Source organism: Taurulus bubalis (assembly GCF_910589615.1).
Source record: "Taurulus bubalis genome assembly, chromosome: 11".
NCBI classification, from domain to species: Eukaryota; Metazoa; Chordata; class Actinopteri; order Perciformes; family Cottidae; genus Taurulus; species Taurulus bubalis.
In genome coordinates, this window is record NC_136599.1 from 16,638,885 (window position 1) to 16,666,752 (window position 27,868).

The following is a 27,868-nucleotide window of genomic DNA, read 5'->3' on the forward strand; positions in this document are numbered from 1 at the left end:
TCCACATAAGCTCCCTCTCTCACGGTACACGTGAGCTCTGACGTTGTGTTTATCCGATGGCAGACAGATCAGACCCAGAGCTCTGCAGACAGCACGAGCCAGCTGATAACTGCCACCACCACTATCACATCCCGTTATGCAACTGTGTGTGTGTGTGTGTGTGTGTGTGTGTGTGCAGTTTTAGAACAGGGAGACGCATGATCGCTTTTAGCGATAGTGTTTGAGAAGTCAGGTTTTCCATGTTCTAAGTGTGAATGAAATTTAAAGTGTCTCTCCATTCTTTTCTATTAGCATCAAACACTGTATGCTGGAGAGGCCGTGAAAAGCTCCTTTCCAGAGAACAGTGTCTATGGGCTGCTTCAATACTGCTATACCATCAATCATATCATCAAACAGTTGCAAAAATATCACATTTACCCGATGTCTACATATTGGGGGTATAAATATATGTGAGTATTGCACATATGGATGAATTGCAGAGAAGTGATTATTCAGATTGTTCTGAATAGGATATAGAATAGAATGTAATATGTCAGAATATATCAAATATATTCCTGTAACACCAAAATGTACTTCTACAATTTAAAATAAAGTATTTGTAAGGCAAATTTCGAATAAATTGTACATGAAATATCAACAGAAAGAAAAGAAAATTATACAAGCCTAAAGTTTATTCTGTTGAAGGGCTATTTTTCTTGTCTTTCAGGCTCAAATTTAAATGTTTTTTTTATGTGAACAGCCAACTCAGTCCTGCGTCATCCATATTTCCAAAATACTGTTATGTTTTTCCACTTCTATATTCAGCTTTTTCCTTCTGTTTGTAAAAGTGTACACAGGAACCAGGTAGCTGTCTCTGCTTAACATGTAAGGAAGGACATTATCCAATTATTGGAATTTTACTATCAATACCTGATCAGACCTTTTGGACAGCATAACAAAAATCCACTGATCACAATATTTGGCAATTCAGAAGAAAATAGCTCCTTCAGATAAGTTGAAATATAACTGGACTGCTGAGCTGAGTATTTCGAATATCTTGACAGTTTAAAATCAACATAATTGGAAGAAAGGCTTTTATTTTGAGACGAAAGTTCGAACTCTCCTGACCCGGCGCTAAAATAACTCCACCCCATACATTTGAGAGGAAGGATATAACTTTACAGCCCAAATGAATGTGATCAGCTCCACCTTTCATCTTCAAAGCAACAAAAAAAATGAGCGTGCGGCAACTCCAGGAGCGAGGGAGTAGACTCTCCCTCCCACCTTATGACTCAACATAATTAAGCAAAAGCCAGTCCAGAGGAGAGGAGGGAGAGGCAGGCAGAAAGGGCACATGCTGTGGAGTAATGCAGCACCTCACGATCACTCACAGCCGCACAAAGCTACAGATTCACACAGTCCACATGAAACCTGGAGGTTCTCAGTTCCTCCAACTCGCAGCATAAAGCTGTCTCTGTTTCCTTGTGATTCTGATCTGTAATCCCACTGACACAACCATGCTCTGTCTTTTGTTTGTTCCCAGCATGATAGCTACATCCAAAAATGTATATATTTATGAAGACAATACAGGAAAATACAGATAGACTGAAAAACGTCCCAATGGTGTGGGCCAGGGGGGAAGGGAATTACAAAGATCACATTTTCATCCTCTTTGATGTGATACTGCCCTAGACATAGTTTGACTTAGCATCATGGCAGCATAGCTCATTAGCAATGTACCACCCCCTAATTAAAAAAAAAGCGTGACAGTTACACCATGATGGTGTGTCTCAAAGGCAAACACACAGTATAAGAAACTATTTCTCAAGCCCTGGAGGAAATCGGGAGCATAAGTTCTTTGTTTTGTCTCGATGTCACCTTCCAGGCTTTTGTTTTGGGATTTTTGGCCACACCATCCCATCAAATGGAAATATTTGAGATGTCATTTTAAACACATTTCCTCAAACATTGGATGTTTGGTGTCCTTGGAGATGTTGAGACCTCCTCTAGAATTTGAATTAAATGTGTGTGAGTGTGAACAATGTTTGGCGCAGTAGGGGGGAGAGGGGTCATGGTTGACCCTGGCAGCTCAGTGGAGTTCAAGAGGTCAACAAGAAGAAAAAGCTTTCTTCATGTATTTTTAGGAGGGGTGGATGCAGGTGAACACTCAGCAACTGTGACAATAGACGGAGGAATTCTCACCACTAATATTTCTATCTGCCTCAAACACACTTTCCATATTTTGGCAATCCGGTGTGGTTTGAAACTGCTCTTGATACACACTTCTAAAAAGCATTTTATTTATTTATTTGCCACTAAAGTTTTGGTCTTGATTGACATGAAACGATCTTACTCATGAGAAGCACTTTTTCAATACAGCTGCACCTGGTCGCTCTGAATCTAAACCATATGTTGGTTTAGCTGCTGAGGGTCGTGAGTTAGCTCCTGTGGACCACCTGTGTTACGTCTCATCTTGTGATTAAAAAAACACATCCCATTTAAAATCCATCAACTACTGGCCATGAGAGACTTGTTGCAGCAAAGATTTGTGCAGCTTCCAGCCTGTTTCCTTTTTGAACGTTGTGGCCCGCTGCTCCCCTGAAGGCGTACTGACTGCAGCCATCTGCTCAAGCTCTTTCTAGCTGTGATATTGCTTTGACGGATGCTTATTTCCACAATATACTCTCAGGATCAACATACCTGTCCTCCTCCAGGATTCCCACTCCAATGCTTTCACTGAGGAAGATATATTTCCTGTACATGATACAGTGTGTAGGCAAAATGTATGGAGATGTCATCTCTGGATTTTGCATAAAGTGACACATGTGAAGAGCAGAACATTGTTAAAAAGTCAAAAATGTTCTCCTGGTGTTGAAGACATACCTTTTGAGTCCTATTACCTTAACTACAGTCAATCTAAAACGTACAGGGAGATTTGAAGAGATAGCATCATGCATATTAATACAGAAAATGAATGTAACATTATAATGTTAACGTTTTCCATCCTAAAGCTCCCATGTGTACAAATACTGATGGCATAAGGAGCTGAAAAGATAAATCCGGATGCTCTGGACGTAGCAAATCGACTCTGTGTGCAAAGCACACCAAATGTTATAAAATCTAATAACGATCTATGAATATATGCACATGGTTTAGCTCAGGCCTAAAAATAACAAGACATGCCTTCAACTAGCTGTCATAACAAACAGATTCTGGCTGTGCCATCAGGTCTGAAGTATGCATCACGTTGACTGAAATAAGCATGAGTGACTGCTGTTGCTGCAGGAGCAGCATATACTTAAACAGTGTTCAGAGAAGATCCAGCTACAACAATAACACAACTGCTGCAGCCAACTGTAATTGTGTCTGAAACATTAAAGCTCCATAGGAATCCACAAATGCAGTATCTCTGTCTCGTGACATTTTGGTAGAGTGTTTTTCAGTGAGTGAGTTGAGATTAAAGCCACCTGATACAATTCTCCAAACTTCCTTTCTCATTTTAATTCACTCAAAGCAAGTGGAATGTGACCAAATTCCTCCCAGAGGAGGTATGGGTGGAAAAAGAAAGCTGCACAGCCAGCATCTGCCTTGGCATTGATTCATTAAACAGACCACAAGCTCTTAATTTCAAAGCTGTATCTATGTCTCTGTTTTCTATTCAGCAGATGAGATGAGTTTGTTAACCTTTACATAAACTTTTCAACACGTTTTTAGAGGCAGATTAAGTGTATTTGCTTGACTATATTTCCAAAATTTTGGATTCTCTGTTGATTTTAGATCCTCACACACTATGAGTCACCAAACAGACCATTAAAAAGCAGGATAGAGCTGGCGGTTGAGTATTTGTGGACTTTGACCCCAGATAAATAATTGGAGCAGTGAAGCCGGTGCAGCATCCCGCTGAATGCTGGGAATGCGTAGAATGACTCAGCGTTCTCGGGAGGAGTTGGCAGAGAGGACATCCATCACACCACTACACCGGCCCGGTGGTAGCCTATAGGAACGTTACTGCTGCTCTGACTATTGGCTCACTGTGCAGGCAGAGCTGACTGCTGAGGAAAAATTGCTAACCTTGTACAACCCGGGAGTCAAACCCATCTGAAGGTCGGAAAGAGTTATTAGTGGAATTAGCAAAGATTTAAACCACGATAATGTCTGAAATGGCACAAACACTGCACAATATGATGGTGAATGCACCACCGACAAACCTATGAATACCTTAAGATGCCACATGACACTGAGATGTTTTTGTACTTAATCATAGGACCACAAGCACGCTCTTCTCTCCAAATGATGAATTAAACAGGGAGAAAGCCATTAATGAAGAGAAAGAAACAACAATCTCTCCACTCTCGCGTGAACTGAAAATCTAAGAGGGATGCATTTTGTTGTTATATCACCATCACTGCTGCTGTCTGTAGCTATGGCTACTGCATCCTCCCTGTCCTACTACTCATGCAGGGGACGGATAAAATACCAGGAAAACGTTGACAAATTAATGCAATCCAATCATGACAATACCGCAAACTACTTTATATTTTGTCGACCTCTCGGTCAAGGCATCAATAACATTTTCCAGGTGATGTGTCAACCTCCCGTAGGTGTGTTTTACATGATATCGCCCATTTTGAAAAAGCCGCCCACAGTTTCTTGTTGAAAGACGTATGACGCGTGGTTGCTGACGCAGGCACACAAAGACCTGCACACCCGCCTCTGGAGCTGCCCACTGTGACGCCCTGTATGACCTCCACGTTAGAACTTGCAAATGCATATGTCAATACTAATCCCTGAAAGCTTTATTGGCATGAAAGAATGAGATCCAGCACTGCCAAAGCATTTCAGTACATCAATAGGCTGATGGTGATGCACAATAATGAACCGACTGGATCTTATGCAAAATGTAATTGATGACGGACACAGCAGCCGCTCTAACCAGCATCTGATGATGCAGATAGTGACTGTCGACTATGTTCCCAGCTGATTATCTGCAGGATTGGCATATCCATAAACAAGCACACACACAAACGCAAAGTTTCATTTTATTGACATACTGTGTACTTGCTCATTTTCCCACCTCACCCTCACACAAACACACACTTCAATCATACTTCCGTGGCGGCGGTGGCTCTGAGGTGTCACCGAGCAGGCTTTCATCAGTCTGCAGGTGCCGTTGCCGTGGCAACAATGGACAAAATTTTCGCAGTGAATCACGAGTTCACTGTCGGTTCACTCTCTGCCCCGAGACCAGGGCCTGACCTCCTCGGGGGGAACCTTGAGAATAGTGTGTGAGCGAAGCCAGTGGAATGAGATTCTGCCCCACGCATCTTCACCGACTGGCTCTCAGCTTTCTGCGTGACACCCGTATCCTCGGGCCCTACACTTAAAATTAGTGAGCACCTGTCTCTAGATTATTTTATCCTGAGACAGATTCCTGAAATACCCTGGACAGAATTATCCTGAGGGCGATGCAGAAAAGAGGAATGGAGCTGGGAGCCATTTTGGGGAGGTGTTGGATGTAAATGTCTATTTTGAACTGTGTTAGTATCTTGGCTGTGGCCTTGCAGCCATACATGCTTGTTAGTTATGCATCTGCCAAAGTGAGGGCATTGTAGTCAACCTCTTCTCTCAATGCATAATTTTTAGGGTTACGGTTAGAATGCAGGTAGGGTTTAAATCAGGGATTAGAGACGTTGTGTGGTTGTGTGTTTCCTTTTGTGCGTTGATATGTCTAAACAGTATTAACAACTGCAGTTGCTCCCCTAAGAGTCGAAAACCAACTACAGATTTTGAGTTTATATAAACATTTCCATTTTCAGAATGAATTTAAAAATAATAGTCAGAGAGCCAAAATCTAGTTTATTTAATAATTTATTTTTCTTCGACCTTGAAGAGGTTTTTGAGTCACTTGTCACTGAGAGTGCAACTATTTTTCTGCGTGAGTGCTGCTAGGTTTCCTTACAGAGCCCCAATGAGAGCCATGAAAGCCTATTTACAGTCGCATCTCACAGGGCTGGGCTGGTGCTCTATGGAAAACATACCTAAACCTCTGGTGGGTGTAACAACGTCGGGGGCTTTTCATACACCGACAACCCTGAGCATCTCTCATCAACAGGGCTGTTGCTTTATCTCCAGAGTGAAATCTGCGGCCTTGACCAAATAAGATTATTCATTCACACCTATAAATGCGGGGGTTTGTGCTCAAAGGGAGATACACTTTGAGCCTCCCATTCATCTCAATCTGCGCTCCAACTGTACAAATATGGAAGCACGAGGAGTGTGCGGTGTTTAATGAGACTGTCGTTAGTGCAGGGAGAGATGCTGGATTATTGATGCCTCTGAGCTCCTCTTCTGGGCTCCTTTCTGGTTGACTCCTCAGGGAAGAGGTGCGCTCACTCACCTCTAGTCTGGGTGACAGCCGGGCATGAATTACCTTCGCTATCCCCCCTGCTGACGCTGCAGCAAGCGGCCAGCAGCTATGCATTTTAATATAGAGGCAAGTCAGGGAGAAGCAGAGGAGGAATAAGCGAGTGGTAGAAAAAAGACCAGAAGATGTGTGTGTGTGTGTGTGTGTGTGTGTGTGTGTGTGTGTGTGTGTGTGTGTGTGTGTGTGTGTGTGTGTGTGTGTGTGTGTGGCTGTTGTGAGTGATTTTCTGTTAGAAGAAGAAAAAACAGAAAGATAAAAGACAGGGAGTGGCAGTGAGATAGAGGGGAGAAGGAGAGAGATGAGAGGAGAGATGAAGCCTCGCAAGTTGGAAATCAATAATTAAAAGGTCATGTGGAAACAGAGGGAGCGAGAGAGAGAGAGAGAGAGAGAGAGAGATGGTCTTTTAACTAAATAATACCTTAATCTGCCATTAGCATGCAGCAGCTAAAATCTCCTGCTTCTTCATCACATGGTGCACCATGGGATTTATTCATGACATAGTTCTATTCTGCTATATGAGTGCACACATACTTTATACACTGAAATAGTTCTCTGAGTTGTGCCAGTTTTGTACTGTAATTACTGAATAATACATGCTTTAGTTGGCTTCTATCAGTTGAAACACATATTATATTAAACGCATACTTGTCTAGTCAGCTAGACTTAGACCTTATTTAAGGAGTCTTTAAAACAGGATTTGTCTAATTGTACATGTTTCATCCATATATACAAGTTAAATATGGTCATTTCTTCCAATGAATTTACGGACCTACCTAAGGCTGGTGGTATTCTATAGTTGTGTTATGTTCAACAAGTCCCATAAATGTCTTCCTTTGTGAACGCACACACAGCTTCTGAACAATGTGAGTGCAATGTAGATCTTTCTTAATCTTATGGTCACATGAAGGATCAATGAATCAGTATAAGGAAACCAGAAATAACCTCAGACACCACAATGTCAAAGGCAAGATAGACGACAACATTTGGTGAATAAAACATGGTTTACTGGAGAAGAGTTGGATGATGTGTTTTGATTTTAAAAGATCCCTTAATTTGAATAGTTGATATTTAAAAAATAATACTACAGGCTAATCAATTTCCTAAAATAGCGGGGCCTTTGGTAGTGGCATGTGCTTTAGCAAACACAACTCAAACATGAGTAAATAGAGTATTTACTGGGGACTATTTTCAGATGTGTATTGATACACATTTGGTGCACAGGTTTTTGCGGCCGCAGCAAAGTGTGTACTTGGATTTATTGTTGGGTTTAGTATTTTCAAGGGGTTTATTGAAAGTGAGAATAATATAAAACAACATCAGACTCATTCTTTATGGCCACTCATTTTAATTTTACAAGAACATTAATACTAATTACATTTTTTATGATATTAAGTTTTTTCTTGACCTTCAAAGCAGCAGCTTGACGCAGTGTTCATCAGCAGAAATGTAATGCTTTACTTTAAGCCAATATGGATGAGAAGTCCTAAAAGTGATATGGATACGGTTTGAAGCTTTGGAAAAGCTAGTAAGTGAACATTGCGTTAGAATTGTTTTTTGTTGAATGTTATACTGTTTTGTATTAAGAGTCTGATATGTTAAAACACATGTATTTATTCCGCTAAAGACATTTTTATAATCATCCTACAATTCTAGTTGATCCATCAGAGTGAATCTAAAATCTTTAATTGTGCTTTCCAGTAATATTGCTGAGAATATTAGTATTATAAATGGGTCTCAACATGAAAACCTAGCATCTGAATGTGCAGCTCCTAATGTGGTTTTACTCTTTGTGTTATTTGTTGTGCAGAGTAGATACATTATCAAATGATCAAATACGTTAAATTAGTCAATCAAATACCCCATCTAGACACCCGGTGTAATCAGTAAGTGCATCTCTTACTGTCTAACTCGGACAAGAGTCAGACTTTTGTAAGGAAAAGGCAGAGCTTAACAAAATCTATAATGAATTACCACAATTAATCTAATGGATGCATTAGGAGCAGCTTTCCACCGTCCTGAGCATCACACAGTCTTGATGAGTTAATTCTGATAAGCTTAACCAGAGTCAAGAGTAAGCTAAAAGACCTCTGAAAATGGCCACACATGACAAGCCTGAGGATCATGTGGTATGTTGTATCAAAGCTCAAAGTCATTTCCGGTTGCTCTAGCTTTTGTCAAACTCATGAACTGAGTTTGACATGGGGTATTTCAATTTGCTCCACGTCTGCGGTGCTGACCTGTTAATAATCACTAATCTCGGTTAATGGCAAGCCAACAACATAATTATGAGCAGCGAGGGAGCAGGATAGAATCTCCGTAATGGGACCGGAGTCACAATATAATCAAACCGACTGCAAAGACCCTGATACGTCTGTGTGGTTTACTCATTAAATGTCTCAACACCAGATTTAATTGTTTATGAGTGCACCTACAGGCCAGAGGTCATCTCACTAACCTCCAGCTTAATATCACAAAAGAGGATTAGACTCTGGTCTAAGGAGAAAGAGAACACCAGTTCATCATCAGACCCAACTGGACCCACAAAGAGGGGAACACTTCTGTTTTTAAGTCTTTCATTTGGGGAAAGCAGTGCTCGTACATAAAAACTTGAACGAAAATGAGGAAAGCTTGAGTCAATATTTCAAGTCTAATCACACCCTCTAGATGTTGCTTATAGTTAGGATTTGTTATTAGATTTTTGTTGTCAGGATATGTTTCAGCTCAGCATGCTCCCAACTTTGCTGCACACTTGGTCAGAGACATGGAGAACACACTGGCTCCAAGCCAATCTTAACCTCCTCCACTTTAATATCACCCACTCGCCATATGAGCTTCCTTTAAGGGTAATGAGGGAGAAACTGCTCTCTTCCGCTGTCTGGACAGCAGGTTTTCCCAAAGACAAAAACAGAGGGACATGGATTGTAATCACAGACTTGTCTCAACTTGAGGGTTGTTAAAATGGGAGGGCAATGCGTCTTGCTGTTAATATCTTCATCCGGTGTGTGGGTGTTCACATGCAAGCTTAGTGCATGTGAAGTGTCTGTTCCCAATCATTTTGGTCTGACTGGAGCAACTAAAGTTCTCCTTTGTTGACGCCACCCATCATGTACCATGTGTTCATATGCATTTTAAACTTTTAAGTTGGATGGTATATAGACTTATGATTATACTGCAGTGTTTTTCATACAGTTGGACTGTCACTGTTTAGATCGGTTTGATCAGGTCTACTTCCTGGAGTTGTAGAGACTAGTAATATGTTCAACCATCCATGACTTTTTAAAATATTTTAGCTCACACTAACATGTGTAATACTTGAAGCTATTTCAACCATGTTTCCAATACTTTTAGCTATTTAAAGTTTATGCATTCTATGTACTGTGTTTTTTTAGCCAACCAACCACTTATACAAGACTCTAAGCTAACTATTTCAAATATTTATCAGTTACTCTGAACCATTTTTCCACTCCTTCTAGTAGTTTAGACGTCTCTGCTTGCCTGCTCTAGCTAGTTTCCACACACTGTCACAACATTTGTGCTCAGATGTTACAGCTTAGTATGTGGCTATTGTTTTTTTTTGTAAAATTGGTTGAGCCACTCTCTATCTCAGCATCTCCCTAGAATACAAGTACCCCTTGTTGGAAATCCCTGGTCTACAGTACTGTATGAATACACACTTGTCTTGCTACTACTTCATTTACATTTGAACACAACAACTTTACAATGTCCACCATGTCTATATTCATCAGCTGCCATCCTCGGGGCTTTAATTTCCAGTGTTCAAATTGGGAGTCTCTGGGGAGCCAAAGTACCCTGCCTATCACAGATGAATGATTGGACTCGCTGTGACAGCCATGTCAGTACCCCCTCCCTAAACTCTCTGAGGCAATAAAGCCAAGGAGGTGAGAGTTTGACACCAGCGTGACCCACAGTAGGAACCCTCCCCATGGCATGTCAGAGGTGACCTTCTGTGGGGGTCAGGGGTCATTGTCTTTAAACACAAACTTCCAAATCATGGCATCCACCCTTTTGAGAAACCTGATGCCCATCTAGAGGAATCCACCACACATTTCCATTGGTTCATTCTGATTTAAATTGATTGACATCTGGCTTAAGTGATAAAACCTAAACATGTCTCTCGTGAATATGGATGTGGCTGAAAGTGCTGACTGAAAGCTTCAGGCTCCTTGTGCCCTGTAGATGTCTGAAGTATTCTGTGAGGTTATCAAGCCTCCATCTGTCCGATCCCACTCACTCCTCCCATGTTTTGAGTGTCCTGGCCTTATATCAGTAACAATGGCGCCTGAGAGAGACAGCTAAAACTGCTGGCTTCTGACAACCAAGAAGGCCAGAGAATAGTCATTTTTACAGGTTTTTCAGAAAACACATATAGGGGTGCACAAGCTGCCTCTAGACACTGCACAACAGGCATACTGTAATACCGGTCAAATTATGTTATGATTACTAATATTATGTTTGAGTGACATTTTCAGTGACAAAAATACTCGCAAAAATGCTAACTAAATTGCAAACTTAAATGCTAGCTTCAAAATGCCATCTGGAAAAGCTTGTAAAATTGCCTAAGTCCCATTGTCTTTTGACTTAGGCAAAATAAAATGGCCTAAGTCACACTCTTGACATTGTACTATAGGGGTAGAATCGCATGATCTGTTCAACTGAGGATGTAGGCGAATTTACCAGAGGAAGACATTATTTTAGGAAGGTGACGATATTCGAAAGCCAAACATTGCCATAACATATAGGGATATCAATAAAACGGCTTGATAAGGAAGTGCATGAAGTTATGGAATATAGATTACAGCCATCAGACTACAACAGAGAACATTTCTCCCAGCAGCTTCTTTGTTCACAAACCAAAATAGACCAGCAGGATTTTGCAATGCATCAATGTGGGAATGAAAGAACAAACAGGGAAATAAATAGATTTTGTTTGTCTCATGAGGTGAACTGCAAATACTTGTAGCCTGTAGTACTGACAGGAACCGCAACGTGGCTTCTGATGAATGAGGGTAGGATAAGATTTTCTTTTAAATAGACAAGACAACTGACAGGGCGTTTTCAGGACGTTCAAAGTGAAAGTGTGTGCACACTGAGTAAGAGCCGGTGGTTAATAAATGACTGAGCTCTAGCCTTGCTGTAAGATAAATGAGAGCAACTTGAGTGGAAGGGAATCAATCAAAGAGGGTAAGTTTTAAATGCCCCCTGTGGTTAAAGTATGAATTAGAGAGCAGATGCAGCTTAAAGGTGCATGGTTTCAGTTCCCTGTGTGATTTGTTGCCAGACTCCTACACATAAAGACCCACTGGCTTTAAAAAAAATCCTGTGAAGGAACTTGATAACATCCGGAACTTCTAAAGTGAGATTTAATTTCCCCCAGCCAAGGATTTAAAACATTTATTCATGAGCAAAGTCGAGCAGACATCCGTACTGAAGCAGAAAAAAGATTGAAGTCTCGCTGTATATGAAATTAATCTTGAAAATTGAGGCGTATACATTCATGAAGTGACACACATTCAGGTTTTCAAGGGATATATCTTTGATTATCAGATAAAGAAAGTGGGAGTGAATACAAAATTAGGGCAAATTGTCTGCAGAGCTACAATCCTCTAAAATAACTTTCCTGAGCTGTACCCTTTGGCCTGTTAAATACTGGGACACTTTCTCAGAAGTATGCTGCTCCTTTTGTGAAAAAGACACCAATACACATATACACATATAGTTGGCTGTGTAAACATCCACGTAAAATCACATGTAAGAAAGTCATTAGGAAAAGGGCTGGCCTCTCCAAACAATCGCCCTCTGAGCAATTATTTGCAGTAAAGATCTGCGCTTATTATCAGAAAAGTGGAACAGAGAGTGGAATTCCTGCTCTTCTTGTGAACTGGGAGGGGAAAGGAAACCTCTGCAGTAGTTAAAGACGCAAGCTGCAGTCTAGACACGAGACAGGAAGGAGAATATTGAGAAGCTGTGGCGTTTAATGGTCACTGCCACTTTGAGTACCACGATAACAAAGTCTTTTTCATGCTCCGTCTGCTGCCAATCATCCACCATGATTGCAGTGATGTCTGATAATGTAATTCTTACAGCCAGTGACTGAATATGTCCAAACCCCCAGTGGACCCACCCTCTGCCCACACTGGCAGAGTGTATAACTGAGGCAGAGGGATGGAAACTGACATGGAAGGGTTTTGAATAATGGGAGCAGCCATGAGGCAATCGTGACCTTCGACCACCCTAATAATGTGGTGAATCCAATCCCAAATCTGTTCTCGGGGGCTTGAAAAGTGAGCTCAGAGACAGAAGGCAAGTCAGGTTCTCCTTAATGGTGAGCAGCCGTGCAGACGAAGAAAACAGTGCTGCATAACAGTGCTGTTATGGGTAAACCAAAACAAAACTCATATCTATCTAGTAAGATAAATAAACTGAAGCTAAACTAATGTAGTAAGAATAAGCATATGTTTCTACAATATTATCTGCCACTGCAAGCATTTAACAGCCAGTTGTTGATGTTGGGTTTTGGTTGCTTATATAATTTTCTTTTCTGTTTGTGTATCAAATTGTCTTGTTGTATATTTGTTTTGGGAAAGGGAGGCGAGAGAGGGGGGCTGTAATGTGTATCCTCACCATTTGGCTGTCTGATATGTTATCCTTTCACTCCTTATTTGTGAGGTATATTGTACATTAAGTCTTGTTTTGTAATTTCTACAAATAAATCTTATATACAAAAATAAAATAAAAAAAAGCTGAACTAATGAATCCAAAAATAATGGAGAGATTATGAATAGATTAATTCGTTGGAGCACTGCGTCGTATTAAGCAACATATAGATTGGTATCAGGCCTATTTTAATTGATAATATTTAACAATCTTTGGATACAACAGATAGACACGCTTGGCTCCTAAAGCCTCTTCTGCTGCATTTCAGAGGGATCGTGGCCAGCTTAATGTTGATTATTTGTCAGAGGGAGTTAAGAGTTTCCCCTTGAATAATCTGGTTTTATGTGACTGCAGCACTGAAGTCTGCAGGTTGTTACTCAGCGTTTTATGTATCAATCCTTCTTTAACAATTTACTTCCCATTCTTTTGTCATCTTGCCTTATTTGCTTGACATTTACCCCCAAAACAGACTCATTAAATATTTTAAAAAGTGTGAGATTAATTTGTTTGTGAATGTATTTCAGTATGTATTGCTTAAAGGTGTATTTCACCCAAATGATTACAAAAATGACCTTTGTTCTCTTTTACCGGTGAGCACGCACATTCAATTTCACATTGGACTATTTGGTAGAATGTATCTCAGGCAAATATCAAAAACTAAAAGTAACTCTGTGGATAAATACTGCTGGGGTTAAGTGAAACAATATTATACTCATTGTAATTTGGAGCAAATAAACTCTTTAATATGCATCATTCAACGTGTAGTAGCAAAGCGTTGAGGATGATAGCTTCATAGAATGGCGAGAAAACAATCATTAACTTCTTTACAACCAATTTTCCAATTTGTAAGAAAAGTAAATTCTGCAAATACCACCCGCCACTGAGATCCCTGAAGAGAAGCAGTCACTCACAGCAGTAGGCGAGATAGTCGGGAGGAAGTGACACCTTTCTGATCATTCGTAGATGTCTCTCACCTATCCACCAAGCCCTCCTATTGCCTGCCATTGTCCGCCAGAGGAATGATAATGGCCCCTCTATCGCTTCCCCAGAGATCTGGACATCTGTAAGGGAGGAAGGGGGGGCCGCTTCCACTTTCTCTTGGCCACTTTATGTGTTGCCAAAGGGGAAACAAACAGGCATTGTGCTCCAGCTTTGCTGCTGCCCTGATGTCCATAGACTGTCTCTGTTTATAGACCCATCACCTAATTGTGGCCTCACACAACTATGTCCATTCTCTTCTGTTTCTCCATGATAATTGCAACTATTGAGATTGCTCTGCGGCCTAATGGCTGGCCTTTATTCTTGAAACATTTGTATATGTTTAAGTGGTTTGTTTGGCAGTTTTTCAAATTTTCTTTTTGGTATTTGGAATATTTGTTTGGGGGAGGAAAAGTAATTAGAGAATATCCAACTTTGTAGAGGCACACAAAATAAGGCTTGTGCAATATAATCAAGAGAACATGTTTACTTCCTATCAACAAATCCACCACAAAACTTTCCAACTTGGCCTGCTGACCGTTTCACAAGCCGATTTGTACGATTTTGCATGAGTAGCAGACATATGAAGGTTGCTCAATATTATGCACACAAAAAAGATGTAAATGAGCTAATTCTCTGATTGCACCGCATCCTCCTCTCCTCAGGGGTGCTGTCCACATCAGAGGGTGTTGATTAGGTAGCAGCCCCCACCCACAATTGCAATCCAATTCTCATATTATGATGCACTTGTTGTTGCGTGGTTGTACTGCAAGGTGGGGATAGTGGTTAACTCATACATAATCATTATGATGCATAAGCATTTTCATGCATTTGAGTTTGTCATATTCTGGTAGTGTTATGTTGTTATGATGTTGGCCTCAAGGCATCATGCTGTGTGTGGGTCTGCGCTCTGCCAGCAATACCCACCAATCACATCTGCCCAAGTCTTTAGGATAACTGAGGAGACTGATACCTAAAACGTCTCATTTCAGGACTACAAACTATGTAAGATAATGAAATGTGTCTTTGTCTGCAGGCCCCTGAGCTTCACCTGTAAGTGTTGCGTTTAATGTGGTCACGCACTTCACATTGTGATAACCACTGGGTGCCTCTTTCCTCACAGACCCCTTTGTAGCACCAGAAGGCATTTAACCCCCACCTTCGGTCTTAGTTTAGCCGTCTGTGCTAAACTAGCTACATGCGCTCCCACAATAACAGTATTGACGTAACTGGCCATCGTTGGACACTTGATGCTTTCAGGTTCTCATTTTAAGCTTCGATTTCTGAGGACTCATGCGCTGGATCGAAACCGGCCAAACAAAAGTAGATGTTTTGGGTTAGTAATTGTTTTTTAAATCAGTAGGGACATACCTAATACCAACAGAATGAGGGGGGGGAAGCTGAATAAAACAAAACGTATTTCAACACTTATTCAATATAATTGTATATTTCAGGCTCTTCATAAATAGGCTGTTTTTGGTTTAATGACAACATCCTCATATATTTAAATGATACATATCAGTCTTTGTCAGGGATGGAAGGATGTAGTCCTGGATTTATTTGTGTTTTCACTGTGCACCAATAGTACAAAGGGCTTTGATTTAAGAAGGATTTACCAAATGTCAATGTTTTTGTAATGTATGCACACACAAACACCCCCTTGTTGTGTGTGCATACATTACACATACGTCACTGTTCCTAAATATAAATGGAAAATAATGTATTTGAAAATTGTGTATACGGAATAATAAAGGGTGTTAAGTACCAAGAACGTTGGTGAGCATGTGTCATTGCTGCAAACGAATAAGGGACGGATGTTAACACACCTGCAGAAAGATGTCAAACATGCCATGCAACTAAGACACATAGCACCCGGAACATGTTAATGTTTTAAAATCATACAATCTCAAACAGTAATCATCTTACAATATTTTTACCAGCTTAATTTGATATCATACAGGGAATTAGAGTTTGAGAAAACAAAACTGACCTCCGACACACTGTTGGATTAACCTGCCAGGAAACCAAATGACCTCCTGAATAACCCACCACTCCGTGTCTTTGCGCAATAGTTACTCTAGTTTCGCTGTGCTAGAGTGGAACTTGATACATTTATGATACATGTATTATATATTATGAAAACCAAGCTTCACTATAGATTGGTCTTTAACCCTGTATGTTGACACAATTGGGTACCACAGCAGCCTTTATTATGGATATTGATTATTTGTGCTTTGGTTGTGCACCTCTTAAATATTCTAAATGAGATTGGCACCATACGGTCTATGATTGGCACAAACAAGTTGCCACTGTGGTTGGCACAACATAAACTGGGAGCTTTCAGGGTACCCAGACTTGTTGGGTTTTAGGACAGTTGCCTGCTTTTTTCACCTAGTAATTCAGCTTTGCTCCCATGCAGGAACTCTAACTCTTTTTGTTGGTTTAAAATAAGAAATCTCCAGTTCTGACTCTAAATCAAAGACGGGGTAAATATCTTCCTTGAGGGTTTAGCAGGTAAAAATCCTAATTTGACACATTATGTCAACTAGCTAAGTAAACCCACTGTGTGTGTATGCATGTGTATGTCCTGTATGTATTTGTAACATATTGTATGGACTTGGTGGTTAGATATCACACGAATAATTGTAATGGGGGGACGCAAGCACGCATAACAAGAAAGACTGCACGATTCAGTGCGTTGGGATCGTGCCATACAAATGTCCCACAGTCCCTGAACGCAGCAAACTGCAAAACTGCAAGAGGAGCGGTGATTGAAGCGGATAGCAGCAGCACAGCACAGCGGCGGCGGCGTCGACGGCCATCTTAGAGCTACCGCGGTAACCGACACTCATCTTCTGGATTTTATTTTTCTTGTTGGAGACACATTCCGCCCGACTGACGAGGGAAGAAGAAGGTTTTTTTTTTTTTTTTTTACTGAAGTCGAAGTCGGGATGCGGTTCCGAGGGAATACACGATCTGCATCCGCTGCTGTCGGACTGGTCCTCGGACTATTATGTGCGGTGGAGGCAGCGAAAGGTAACTAAGGATGGAACGTGTATCTCCCGTTGTGTCTTGTCTGCCTGTGCCGTTAACGGTTCTCACGAGCTGGCCGGTTGGTCCGGTTGAGGGTTAAACCGCCCGTGAGCCGGTCCGTGCGGGTCCTGAGGGACGTCCAGGGACCTGCTCAGGGATGGTCCGCTCCGGAGCCGCAGCGGAGGGATGGAGTGAAGCGCCCCGGCGGCAGCAAGTGCATCCCGCGATGTTGCGTCCATTTAACAACCGCAAAATCATGCGTGCGCTATTCTAACGAGCGCTATTATGCGTTTGTGTGACGTTTTATCTTGAAGCGTTATCAACCAAGTCGGCTACTTTGGAAATAATATCAAGGCCACGAAACGACCCCCTTCTGTCATCTGCCACAGTCTGGTTTATTCCACTCGCTCAAAACAGATTTTAGATTTGTATTATTGTATTTAACGTTTCACCACTTTGTAAGATGTTTTTCTTTTACTTGCTCGTGTCTAATTCTATATATATATTAAAATATATTTGAGTGCATCTGAATTCAGGCGAGTGACGATCTTTGCTCTTAGTTCTTTTAATGTATTGTATAAACCGCACAGGTTTTTTGTCTTTTTTTCCTCCGTTATTACGCCTCAAGCTCGGTCTGCCTACGTTGTGCACGGAGCTCGGGTTGGCTACGCATTGCAGATCCTCCTCACAAGCCACTGTTTTGTCGTCGGATTTCATAATTGATGTGCTGTGACCCAGGCTTAAGTTAAAATAAGCCCTCGGTAGGCCCAGACTGTGTGGAGACCTGGACGTGCAACTGCGCTCTTCGTCTGCAATGTCACTGATGGACACCGTCACACGCCGAGAGGAGAGGCACGCTTTCATTTGCTGCAGGGCGGTCCACCTCCCTCCTTCCCAGTTCAGACATGAACTGCGTGAATTTATAGACTTGTGTTTTCACGTTAAACCCAATCCGCTGGCTCCCCAGCGAGAGCTTCCTGTTTCAGGGTGTGTGGAGGCAGGTGCATGTTAGTCACTCTCAATATCAGCGTGCCTGGGCAGCCACGATGGCTGCAGGCCAGCGTGTGTTGTCATCTTTCAACGTTACACCCGTTTTTACAGGGATTTTAGGGGATATAGATGCCCGTAAAAGTTCGCACAAGGGGTGTTTCAAATCCTACATGTTTTATTGTTACCATGTCAAGAGGGCACAGCTCTGAGGGGGGGGGGGGGTACTTCCATTTGTAAGGCAGTAACTTCATTTTTCATCAAACAAAAGGAAAAGGCCTTCAGCATTTAGTCCTGGTTGTGTGTGTGTGTGTGTGTGTGTGTGTGTGTGTGTGTGTGTGTGTGTGTGTGTGTGTGTGTGTGTGTGTGTGTGTGTGTGAATTTAGCTTTGTATATCGTAGCCAAGTGTGCTTCTGTGAAGTGCACCTGCTTACTTCCCGTGTTCTTATCAGCACAGGAGACCTGTGAACTCAGCATGTTGGTGAGGCCTTATCTTTTATTAACCAAAGGTCGCTCGCTTAATTTGCGCACCACTTCTTGTCACCTGCAGTCCAGCTTTGCGTTTTCATGGTTTGTTGTTGTTCTTTTTATTATTATTAGCACCCTCCTTCTAGCTGATGAGGACACATAGCCCTCTGGGGTTTATCCCTAAGTCATTATTGTTCTTGAATACTCAAGTTTAGATTTCTAATTGATTTGATTTCATCACTAGAGAAAAGACTGAGTTTCGGCACATTCAGGTGAATTGACCAGCGTGGGCGGGAGATGTTGATGACGTGGCCACAACAAATCTTGAAGGATCTGTTCAAAATTCTTACAGAGACTATATGATTCATTACTCCACCAGCAAGCAAATGTCAGTGTGTGTGAAACTGGTGCAAACACATATTTTCTGTGGCAGGTTCTGCTGAAGCCTCACAGCATTTTAGTTTGAACTTTTTAAGCTTGTCCACCGCCGTTAATGTTTCTTCTTCTGGAGTTTCTCGTCTTGTCCATCATGGATTGGGACACTAGTTTTCTAGGCCTCGCCCATGTAATGATTTATTTTTCTTTGAGAGGGACCGATCAGGGATGAGAGGCTTCCAGAAACCAAAACGTAAGATGACGAGGGAAATAAATATGCTCACATTTTCTATGTTGTTGACCCCAAACCTTTTAGCTCCCAACAATCTGTGTGACGTAAGTCATCGTGCTATGTTATGAGAAACAGAAACTATGTGGATGCACGCTGCTGACAATGACTACATTGTTCGACTTTTCCATGCGGCTCTTGTAACACGGTTGTGGGCCATCATTCAGCGCCGGTTTACAAGCTTGTTTCTCCTCAGAACTAACATCGTTAGATACCAACAGGATGATGATGGCTAATGACAGAACATGTGTTCAGTTTCAGATGTTTAACTTTGACATGTCAGAGCCTTTGTCAACTGCTAAAACGAAAAAGAAAATGTCAGCTGTCATCACCGATGTGCCCCCCTACGTAGGTTTGATTGATAGGATTTAGTGATCTGCTCTACGTATATCACAGTGACTTGTCATTTCAAGATTCATGGCTTAATGGTCATCAGTCATTGGACGCAGGATCTAAAAAAATCCTAAAAGTCTTTCCAGGAATATCAGGGCTTTGTTTCAGGGTGAGTTTACTACCTGACTCGCAAATGCCATCAAAATGTGCAGGAATTCAGAGTGGTTGTTTGATTAACAATTTAACAATGTTATCAAGAGTTATGGCAGTCGGTGTCAAATATGCCACGCCCACAAGATATTAGCTAATTATCGGAAAACAAAATTATACATGAAACATTTTATGAATAAACGTTATAAGGCTCAGAAACATATGCATCAAATATGGGGGAGGTTTGATTACATATAATGACAGAATGGTTAAAAAGATATCAGAGAATGTTTTAAAATGGTGGAATTAGTTTAAGCAAAGAAGTGTCAGACCATCTCTGAGATTTATCACAATCGTAGGGAACAATATGCCTCTACACCTTTTGGTACAGGATCTATGTGCCCAATAGAGCCTTTTAGCAGACCCCATGAGGCACTACCTTCAGTCAAACCGTATCACTCGCTCTGTCGGTCATGGCCTACCTTTACACTAGTTTAATTGAATTCTGTTCCGTTTTTGTTGAGATATCGTGCTGAAAATCAGGACTGAGGTTCTGAAGGATCTTTGCATTGTTATTGAAGTGGGATTTAAAATTGAATTCTGCTTCTGTGGAGTAGTTTAAAAGCTATTGCCAAACATCTCACCCGGTTTTTCCCTAAATAACAGTTTACTTGCCCTACACATAGTCCTTTGCTCTGCAAGTTAACGCTTACTTTTTTCAGTATTTATTCAGAGATTTCTCAGAAGAACAAAGGGCTCTCAGGCCCAGACTTTAGGGGTCGGGATCTTAACTAAGCACGTCACAATGTGGTCACTGTTCGAAGGATCACGGCTACAGCCCCTCAAGAATGCGTATGAGATAATCTCCCGAAAGTGCTAACTTGTTGAAGCATTTCGATTTGGTAATTTGCCACTTCGTGTTGGAAAGATCGGCCATGAGAATACGGGACTCAATTTGGGTCGGTTGTGGCTTTCCTGTCATTGGTTCCTCCACCGGCTGAATGGAGTCAGTGAACTGTCAAGAATGGGTCATTCAGTTGTGAATATTAAGTTGTGCCAGATGACTGGGAAGTTCTGTGAGATGCTAAGAACGGGTTTTAGTCCTTGGTCCCGATGGTATACATTGTAACTTCAAGTGCAAAGCAAGAAGTAAGACTTAGACGAAAAAAACACCATTCTGGGAAAAAATATCCAGGATTTAAATTAATTTACCCACATATTGAGTAATGATATTTTAAAAAGCCTGCTAAAAGGATTTTACAGAAGCAGCATTTTGTGGAGATCATATTCCCATAAACCATCCAAATCAACAAACATTGCAATAGCAAATACATCCAAACCCTACTTGAAATGTTGAAATTGAATACCATAACTCAGTAAAGTAATAGCCACGTCATTGTGCTATTGGTATTGGTGTCAGTGTCACACAAACCAGAGCAAACAGGTTTTAATTCGCCCCACTTCTGCAGTTTATCCGGTTGCGTTACCTCCTCCCTTCAGTCCCGTTGCTTCCAGGAGGAAAACCCGGCGCTGCAGAGCTATTCACATTTGGGCGTGTCCACATTCAGATTCAGGCTCCATGGGAAACGAGTAACCAAAGAGCACATTACCTGCCGCAGGTCGGCTGCACCCAACTGCCTGAGCAGAGTCGGAGCTGCCTCACTCTCACTTCTCCACTCTCACTGGCTCTTTTGTGCCGTCCACACAGAGAGGCGATTGAGTTGCATTCAAGGCCCCGCGACTCCCCACCCCCTCTTCAGAGGAGCACTACGGCCGCCGAGAGTGTGCGTTCGTTCTGTTCGGGCGGTTGAAACGGCGTGGAGGACAAATAAATGTTGTTGGCTGGCAGGCAAACTGAGAGGCTCTCCTGTGTGAGCAGGGTGTTTGTGGAGTGAGGGCCCCTGAGGTCTGGTTTTCCTTTTAGGGTCTCTGGAACAGTCCCCTGTCTGTGATGGAGGTGGCTTGCGTCAACAAGCTGAGAAGCTTTTAAGGCAAGACAAACAGAGAAGTGTGCCCACTGTTTCAAACTGTGAGCAGATTGTCCATTGATTATTCCCGGTCCACGGCGTTCAGAGAGCCACTCAGTAGCATAATTGAAGCCATCGCTGGACTTGGATTTGCATGCACCTCCTACCTTTAAAATGCAATTTCTGTTTGCCTCCCTCTGCTCGATGTTTCTGTCGAACATCAATAAGTGCTGAAGGGGCCCAGTGACCGTTGTTGGACGCTCCTTCTGGCAAGCACAGATTGTGCATAGTTAGAAATCACTACTCACACACTATGAGGCAGTTGATGTAAGTGATGCATTTAGCATTTTTCTTCTGTATTTTTGTTGTCACAGTTTGAACTGTTCAAATGTTTCAACTTTTTTTCTTATGCTGTCTCCCTGGAAACACCTCAAGGTCTAACAGCTGAGCACAGCCGCTGCCTTCTTCTTTACTCTGTGTGTACTGCTGCAGCTAATGGGACAAATATGAAAAACATTCTGGCAACAGAGAGGCTTGATTTAGTCTCAAACTATATTCAGTCTTTCTAATCAAAGTGTAATGCATGCTGCAGCAGCTGCTCAGTATGCGATTTACGTAAACATGCAAACATTTTCACACTGTTTGCGGTCAGTATGGTAGTTTAGTAGTATGTAACGTAATCTGAAGTCTCTGAGGACATGACCATGTGAGTCACAAGATAACACAATGGTTGCAAATAGATACTTGAACTATTATTGCACTTAAGAGCCAAATGTTGCTCAGTCACTGAGGGGCTGCAGTAGAGCTTGAAATTTGCATGTAATCGAAGAGGATGAAGACATCAAAAGTCAAATAGAGCTAAATCAATGAAGCACAGCTCCACAACGCGTCACATGCCTGACACTTGGCTGCACCATCATCATTACACAACGTTCCCTCAGAGGCTCCCGGGCATTATCAGACTTCATCTGATAATTACAGCCTGATCATCTGCTGCAGGGATGCTGCTACAATCTACAGCGCTGTGGTGCTTTGCTCTGGCTCTCCCTGGGTGAGCAGTAGCCAGTAGCAGTGGTGAGGTTAATACAGATGCTTTTTGCATGAATTGGGGTGGCAGAGTGATTTTTGTATTCCCCCTCCATGTAGAAACATTGCAGCAGTGACGTGAACTGAAAGATAGTGTGTGCAGGCGTCCTGTTGAATCTCAGGATTAGCAGGACCTATTGTGGCCCGAGCGTTCCCGCAGGAAGTGTTTCATCACGGTTAATAGGTCAAACTGTAAAGGTTAGGCTTCAATAAAAGAGCTAGGCAGTCATAAAGGGGCTTTGTCTTTGTGTTCATGTCAATGTGTTACCCCGCTCTTTGTGGTCATGAAATAAGTCAGAGATGGCATCACATTGTTAAATATGTGCCTTCACAGAAAAAAATGTCACCTTGAAAGTTTTCTTTGGAGTTTTATATTTTTGATTGTTGGTGTTGTTGACAGATTTAGTTCCAATACAAGGGATAGATCATAATTGCTTGTATGCAAAGAGAGAGGAGTCTTTATAATTGAAGACCATTCGTTGAAAATCAATGGCTGTGTTAGATCACAATGGACACCAAATAATTATATGTAAAAGAAGTTTTCTTGCATTGTCTACAGCCTTAAAGTTCAGTGTCTGTGGTTGGTTGAAATGGGAATAGCTACTGGCTATTAGCACCATTAGCATTGCAATGTTATTTCTGCAGTAATCTGCCTGACAAGCATTTTTTTCATACTTTATTTAAACCTACCCATTAAGATACAATATCCAAATCTAAAGCTAAAAATAATGTTCATTGATCATTACATTTTAGCAACACCTTTCTAGATAATGTAATACATTTCAACAGCACCACAAACTAAATCACGCAGGTGAATAACGGTTTCAACAAAAACATTATGACCTCCATGAACGCAGGATGTATTGCAGGACTGTTGTATTGTTGTGTAGACTGTTAGCTTTAACTAGGTGTACCTAATAAACTTGCAACAAAGTGTGCTTACTTTTATCATATCAGTTCATCCCCTTTATTTTAAAGTAACCAATCTGTTTTATGACAAAGCATTGGTGGTGTAACGGACCATGTTGATCGCCCCGCACGGTGCTGCACGCATGTGAACTATGGATGGATTACATCGTTTAACGTTAACCATCTCAGTGTGAAATAAAGTTTTACTGACGATCGTTCATAAAATATGCAATCGAGACATTTGCATTTATGCTTTTCTGTCGTCCATCTCTGAGAATGTTACATTGTAAACAACCAATCTGTGTGTACATTGACAGGAGAAGACCTAGTAAGGTTATCAGCACCGCTAATGGCCATGATTTGTTTTGATCCATAAAAATACAATCTTACATTTCCTAATCATTTAAATTGTGTTTTTATGAAGAAGAAAAACACTCTAGATGACTAAACAAAGCAAAAGCATAACATTTAGAAGTTTTGATGGTTGACACTGACTTCAGAGCGGTTGAAACAGTTTTTGGGGTTGGATGGAGCCTTATAGACCAGCTACTATAATTAAACAACAAAGGGATCTGTATCTGCCAATATGGATCATCAATGATTGACAATAAGAATCGGCAGCAAAACAAAAAGTGATCTCTAAAGGTTAGATTTGCTCCCTTTTTTCTTTGATCCATTTGTGTTTTCTGATCCGTTGCACCACTACAAAGCATCATTTTAAGGAGCAATTTATTTGAAAGCCTTGATGGTCGGTTTAAATTTGCACTTTGGAGCAAAAGAGTGCACAGTTCAGGTGACGGAGACATAGAGCTGATCAGTAAATGGCTTGGCACGGCAAAGCTTGGCACACACACGCTCACCTCGTACTTTATCCTTGTCCATCTGTGTCATATGTCAGCCGGCTTTCAACCCTGCGCTCTCTCTCTCTCTCAAAAGGTTCTTGTTCCCCTGAGTTCTCCCTCTGTCCATCATTTGGACATCTTAAGAGTCGATTCTCCGGTGTTGGCAGGACACCTTTGCTCATATCATTGTGTCGAGCTCTCATTAGACATGTATTATATAAAATTGGCAGCCTCAGTCTCTATGTTTGCTCGTCGCTCGACCTTGTCTGTGAATGAAGTAGATGCATCCCATTATAGGATTAAGTGCCATTGGCTATATTTGCTGCGTAACAGGATTGCACACTAGGTACTTTGTTGTTGAATGTCGGGCTGTAAGTGTGCTCGTACCGTAGCAGCTTGATATGATATGCAGCTTCTGACAACTCATTCATTTCTCAAAGGCTTCTTCAATTATTTCACTTGAATTTGAATCTGTTTTTGTACTGCATACAGTATAAAGTAGAGTTCATTTTCTGTTGGATTTGTGAGATTAAAAAATGTTTTTGTTGTAGACGTGGTTCACTACAGGGTTAATATTTATAATTTAGCAAGAGGCCAACATCAGCCCATTATATCTGTGTATTTATATCCTAACTCATCTAATATTTATACTCAAGCCAATGGCTTCTCTGTGCTATAAATGCGATGGCGGGTCACTCCTTAACCCCACAAAGTGCATGCGGGTGCAATGATGTAATATCTTTGAGGCCAACCCTCTTTTTCTTTGTGTCTTACTTTTGTGGCTTGTACTGTTCTGCAGGCATTCAATGAACCTCATGATGTACCATCCTTACTGTGTGTTCCTGAAGGCATCTTGTAAAGTATTGTCTTTTTTTATTTTCCGCAGTTATATTCAATATACAGATATTATATATTTCGTGGCAGACTCTCACTGAATCGTTATGCTCTTCTTGTCTTGAGTTTTGAAGCATGCCTTCACCTAAACAGCCCTTTTTCTTGGCGTAACATTGACACGCAGTGTTGTGACCATTGTTGTGAGGATTGAGGAATATGATCTCTTTCTACATTAATATAACTGAAGCAATAAATTAGTTGATCAAAAGAAAATAAATCTGCAACAATTTTGATAATTCATTATTAACACCCATTCTCTGTTTCCAAAGTCTTACATTTTAGGATTTGCTTTGGGCTTTTGAACGAACAATAACAAGTAGTAAGTAGTTTAAAGACGTCACCGTGGGCTCCTGGAGCATATGATGAGTATTTGTACATTTTATACGTTAAGCATTTTATAAGCAAAAAAATTGATAGAATATGTGATACACATCTGTATCAGATAATTATGAAGACAAGGCATTTTGTCAGTTTACAGTGGATAAGACGCACATACACTTAACGTTCCTCAAAGATCCTCTGCAGCATGTCAAGGATCTTGATCAGTTTAAAGAGAGATTCCTCTTGAATTATCGGCTTTCATGTGAGTGAAGAGTGAAGAGTCTGCAAGTTATAATTGGGCCAGTCGTAAGTATACATTGCATGAGATGAATTGATCTAATTAAGAAAATGTCTTCCACGCTAAACATCCTCAGTGCTGCAGCAGCGGCCCCCTACTCAGACTGCCTCAAACATTTCAAAGCCTCTTTCCTAATCTCATTCCATCTTCATAAAGCCTCGGCTCTGGAAAAAAAACATCCCTAACAATACAGTCTCTCTTATATAATCATAGAAATCTTATCTTCTTGATCGTGTGTAATAAATCACCCAGTTTCCAAGAATAAGGATGTCTGTATTTGTGTTAATATCTTTGTTGCTCTGCGTCAAATTTTCACAGCAGAACAAATGTTCTTCCCATTCACTGCAGGTTTGCAGGAGGATGATGAAGCTATCCTGTCAAACGGGCCTTGTTGGCAATTTCACACAATGTATGTGAGAATTTCACGCTTTAAATAAAACCGTGCTTTAGATTTAATTTCGTGCGTGTGTGTGTGTGTGTGTGTGTGTGTGTGTGTGTGTGTGTGTGTGTGTGTGTGTTGAGCGAGTGCGTAAGGGGCTTTGATTTTAACGGTGATTTACGACGCCGGTGTAGTTTCCTTTTGAATTTGTCTCAGGCCTCCTTTGTCCTCACACCTACAGATATCTGTCACGTTTTCTGCCAATATCACAAAGCAAAATTTGCCTCAAATGGCTTTACAATCTGTGCAGCATACAACACTCCAATTAAAGTTGTTTAGCTGTGACAGAGTTGTTTTATTTCTAGGTCTTTGCTCATCAGTCAAGATGGAGATAAATGCTATACAAATGGACGCGGTGCTTTTCAAATGAAGGGAAATTGCATTTAACTACACCAGACGGGAAGGACAGAGGCAGACAGCCTTCTTGGTTAGTTCATTTGTGGTTACTGGTCAGGATTAGGCTGACATGTTTTGCATAAACCGGCTGCAGCTTTGAGAATGCAGCTTGATATTGAAGCATTCAGGGCCGGTCCTGGTTCAGTGCACCTCAGTGCTCAAGGCTGAGAGCTACTTAAATGTGGCAAATGTGAGGCCCACATGTAACCTGGCGAACAGTTACTGTGACTCTGTGGAAGCTGAAGCAGAGTATTGTCGTCGTCTGGCCCGGTAGGTCACAAGACGCTCGGCAATGACGATTTATTGGGCTTGTAACACAAGGCAATTATTTAAGGCTGCAGCACATTTATTGTTAATTAAGCTATACGAACATATTTACTTTTTGCATCGTGAAAAACTTTGAAGGCACGTTTTCTTTGGACAAAAAACGTGTTTGGTTGTGAGAATAATTAATTGTGGTGCACACATCCCAATAGTCCTGTGCAAGTAGCTTGTAATTAATTTCTGTTGATTGTGTAGGCTAATTACTGACTGAGAATTACACTAAATTATATGTAAAGAAACATAATTTGCTTTGCTGAAATTGGATTTGGTAGATTGACAAAACGTCCTCATCATTTATTTATGCTTTTGTAGGTTTTTCTTTTTGTCTGGTTACAGCTGGAAGCTCATCATATAATTGTAGCTCAGATTGTGTTATTGAACATAAGGCGTCTTCCTATTTATTAGTTAGATGATGAATGTTTGATGTTGAGGCTTTCTGAAACATGACACGGCTGCAAATTACATTTTACTATGCAAAACATATTTCAATTAGGATTTAACTCTTAAAACTTCTGCCATTAATTTTGGATGTACTTTGTATTTTCAGGACCTTTGGGTTTAGCTGATGAGTATCAACTTATACGAGTTTATGTTAAATGGGAAGTATATCACTTTCATTTTCAGACATTAAAATGTACTAAATTGCAGGCCATTATGGCAGTCCAAATTGGCCAAAAGTGACTAAAAAACACACGTGTAAT

The 27,868-nt window shown here is 41.1% G+C and overlaps 1 protein-coding gene across 2 annotated transcripts in view; it reads left to right on the forward strand.

The window, feature by feature from the left end:
- Positions 1-17,007: 17,007 nt before the first annotated feature.
- clstn1 (calsyntenin 1) overlaps positions 17,008-27,868 on the forward strand; it is a gene marked incomplete at both ends in the record, with an annotated part of 34,591 nt that continues 23,730 nt past the window's right edge. For both annotated transcript variants that reach the window (XM_079226796.1, XM_079226797.1), the window contains one exon: positions 17,008-17,092. In XM_079226796.1, the coding sequence (XP_079082922.1) occupies positions 17,008-17,092 (85 nt within the window). The remainder of the gene's footprint in view (positions 17,093-27,868) is intronic.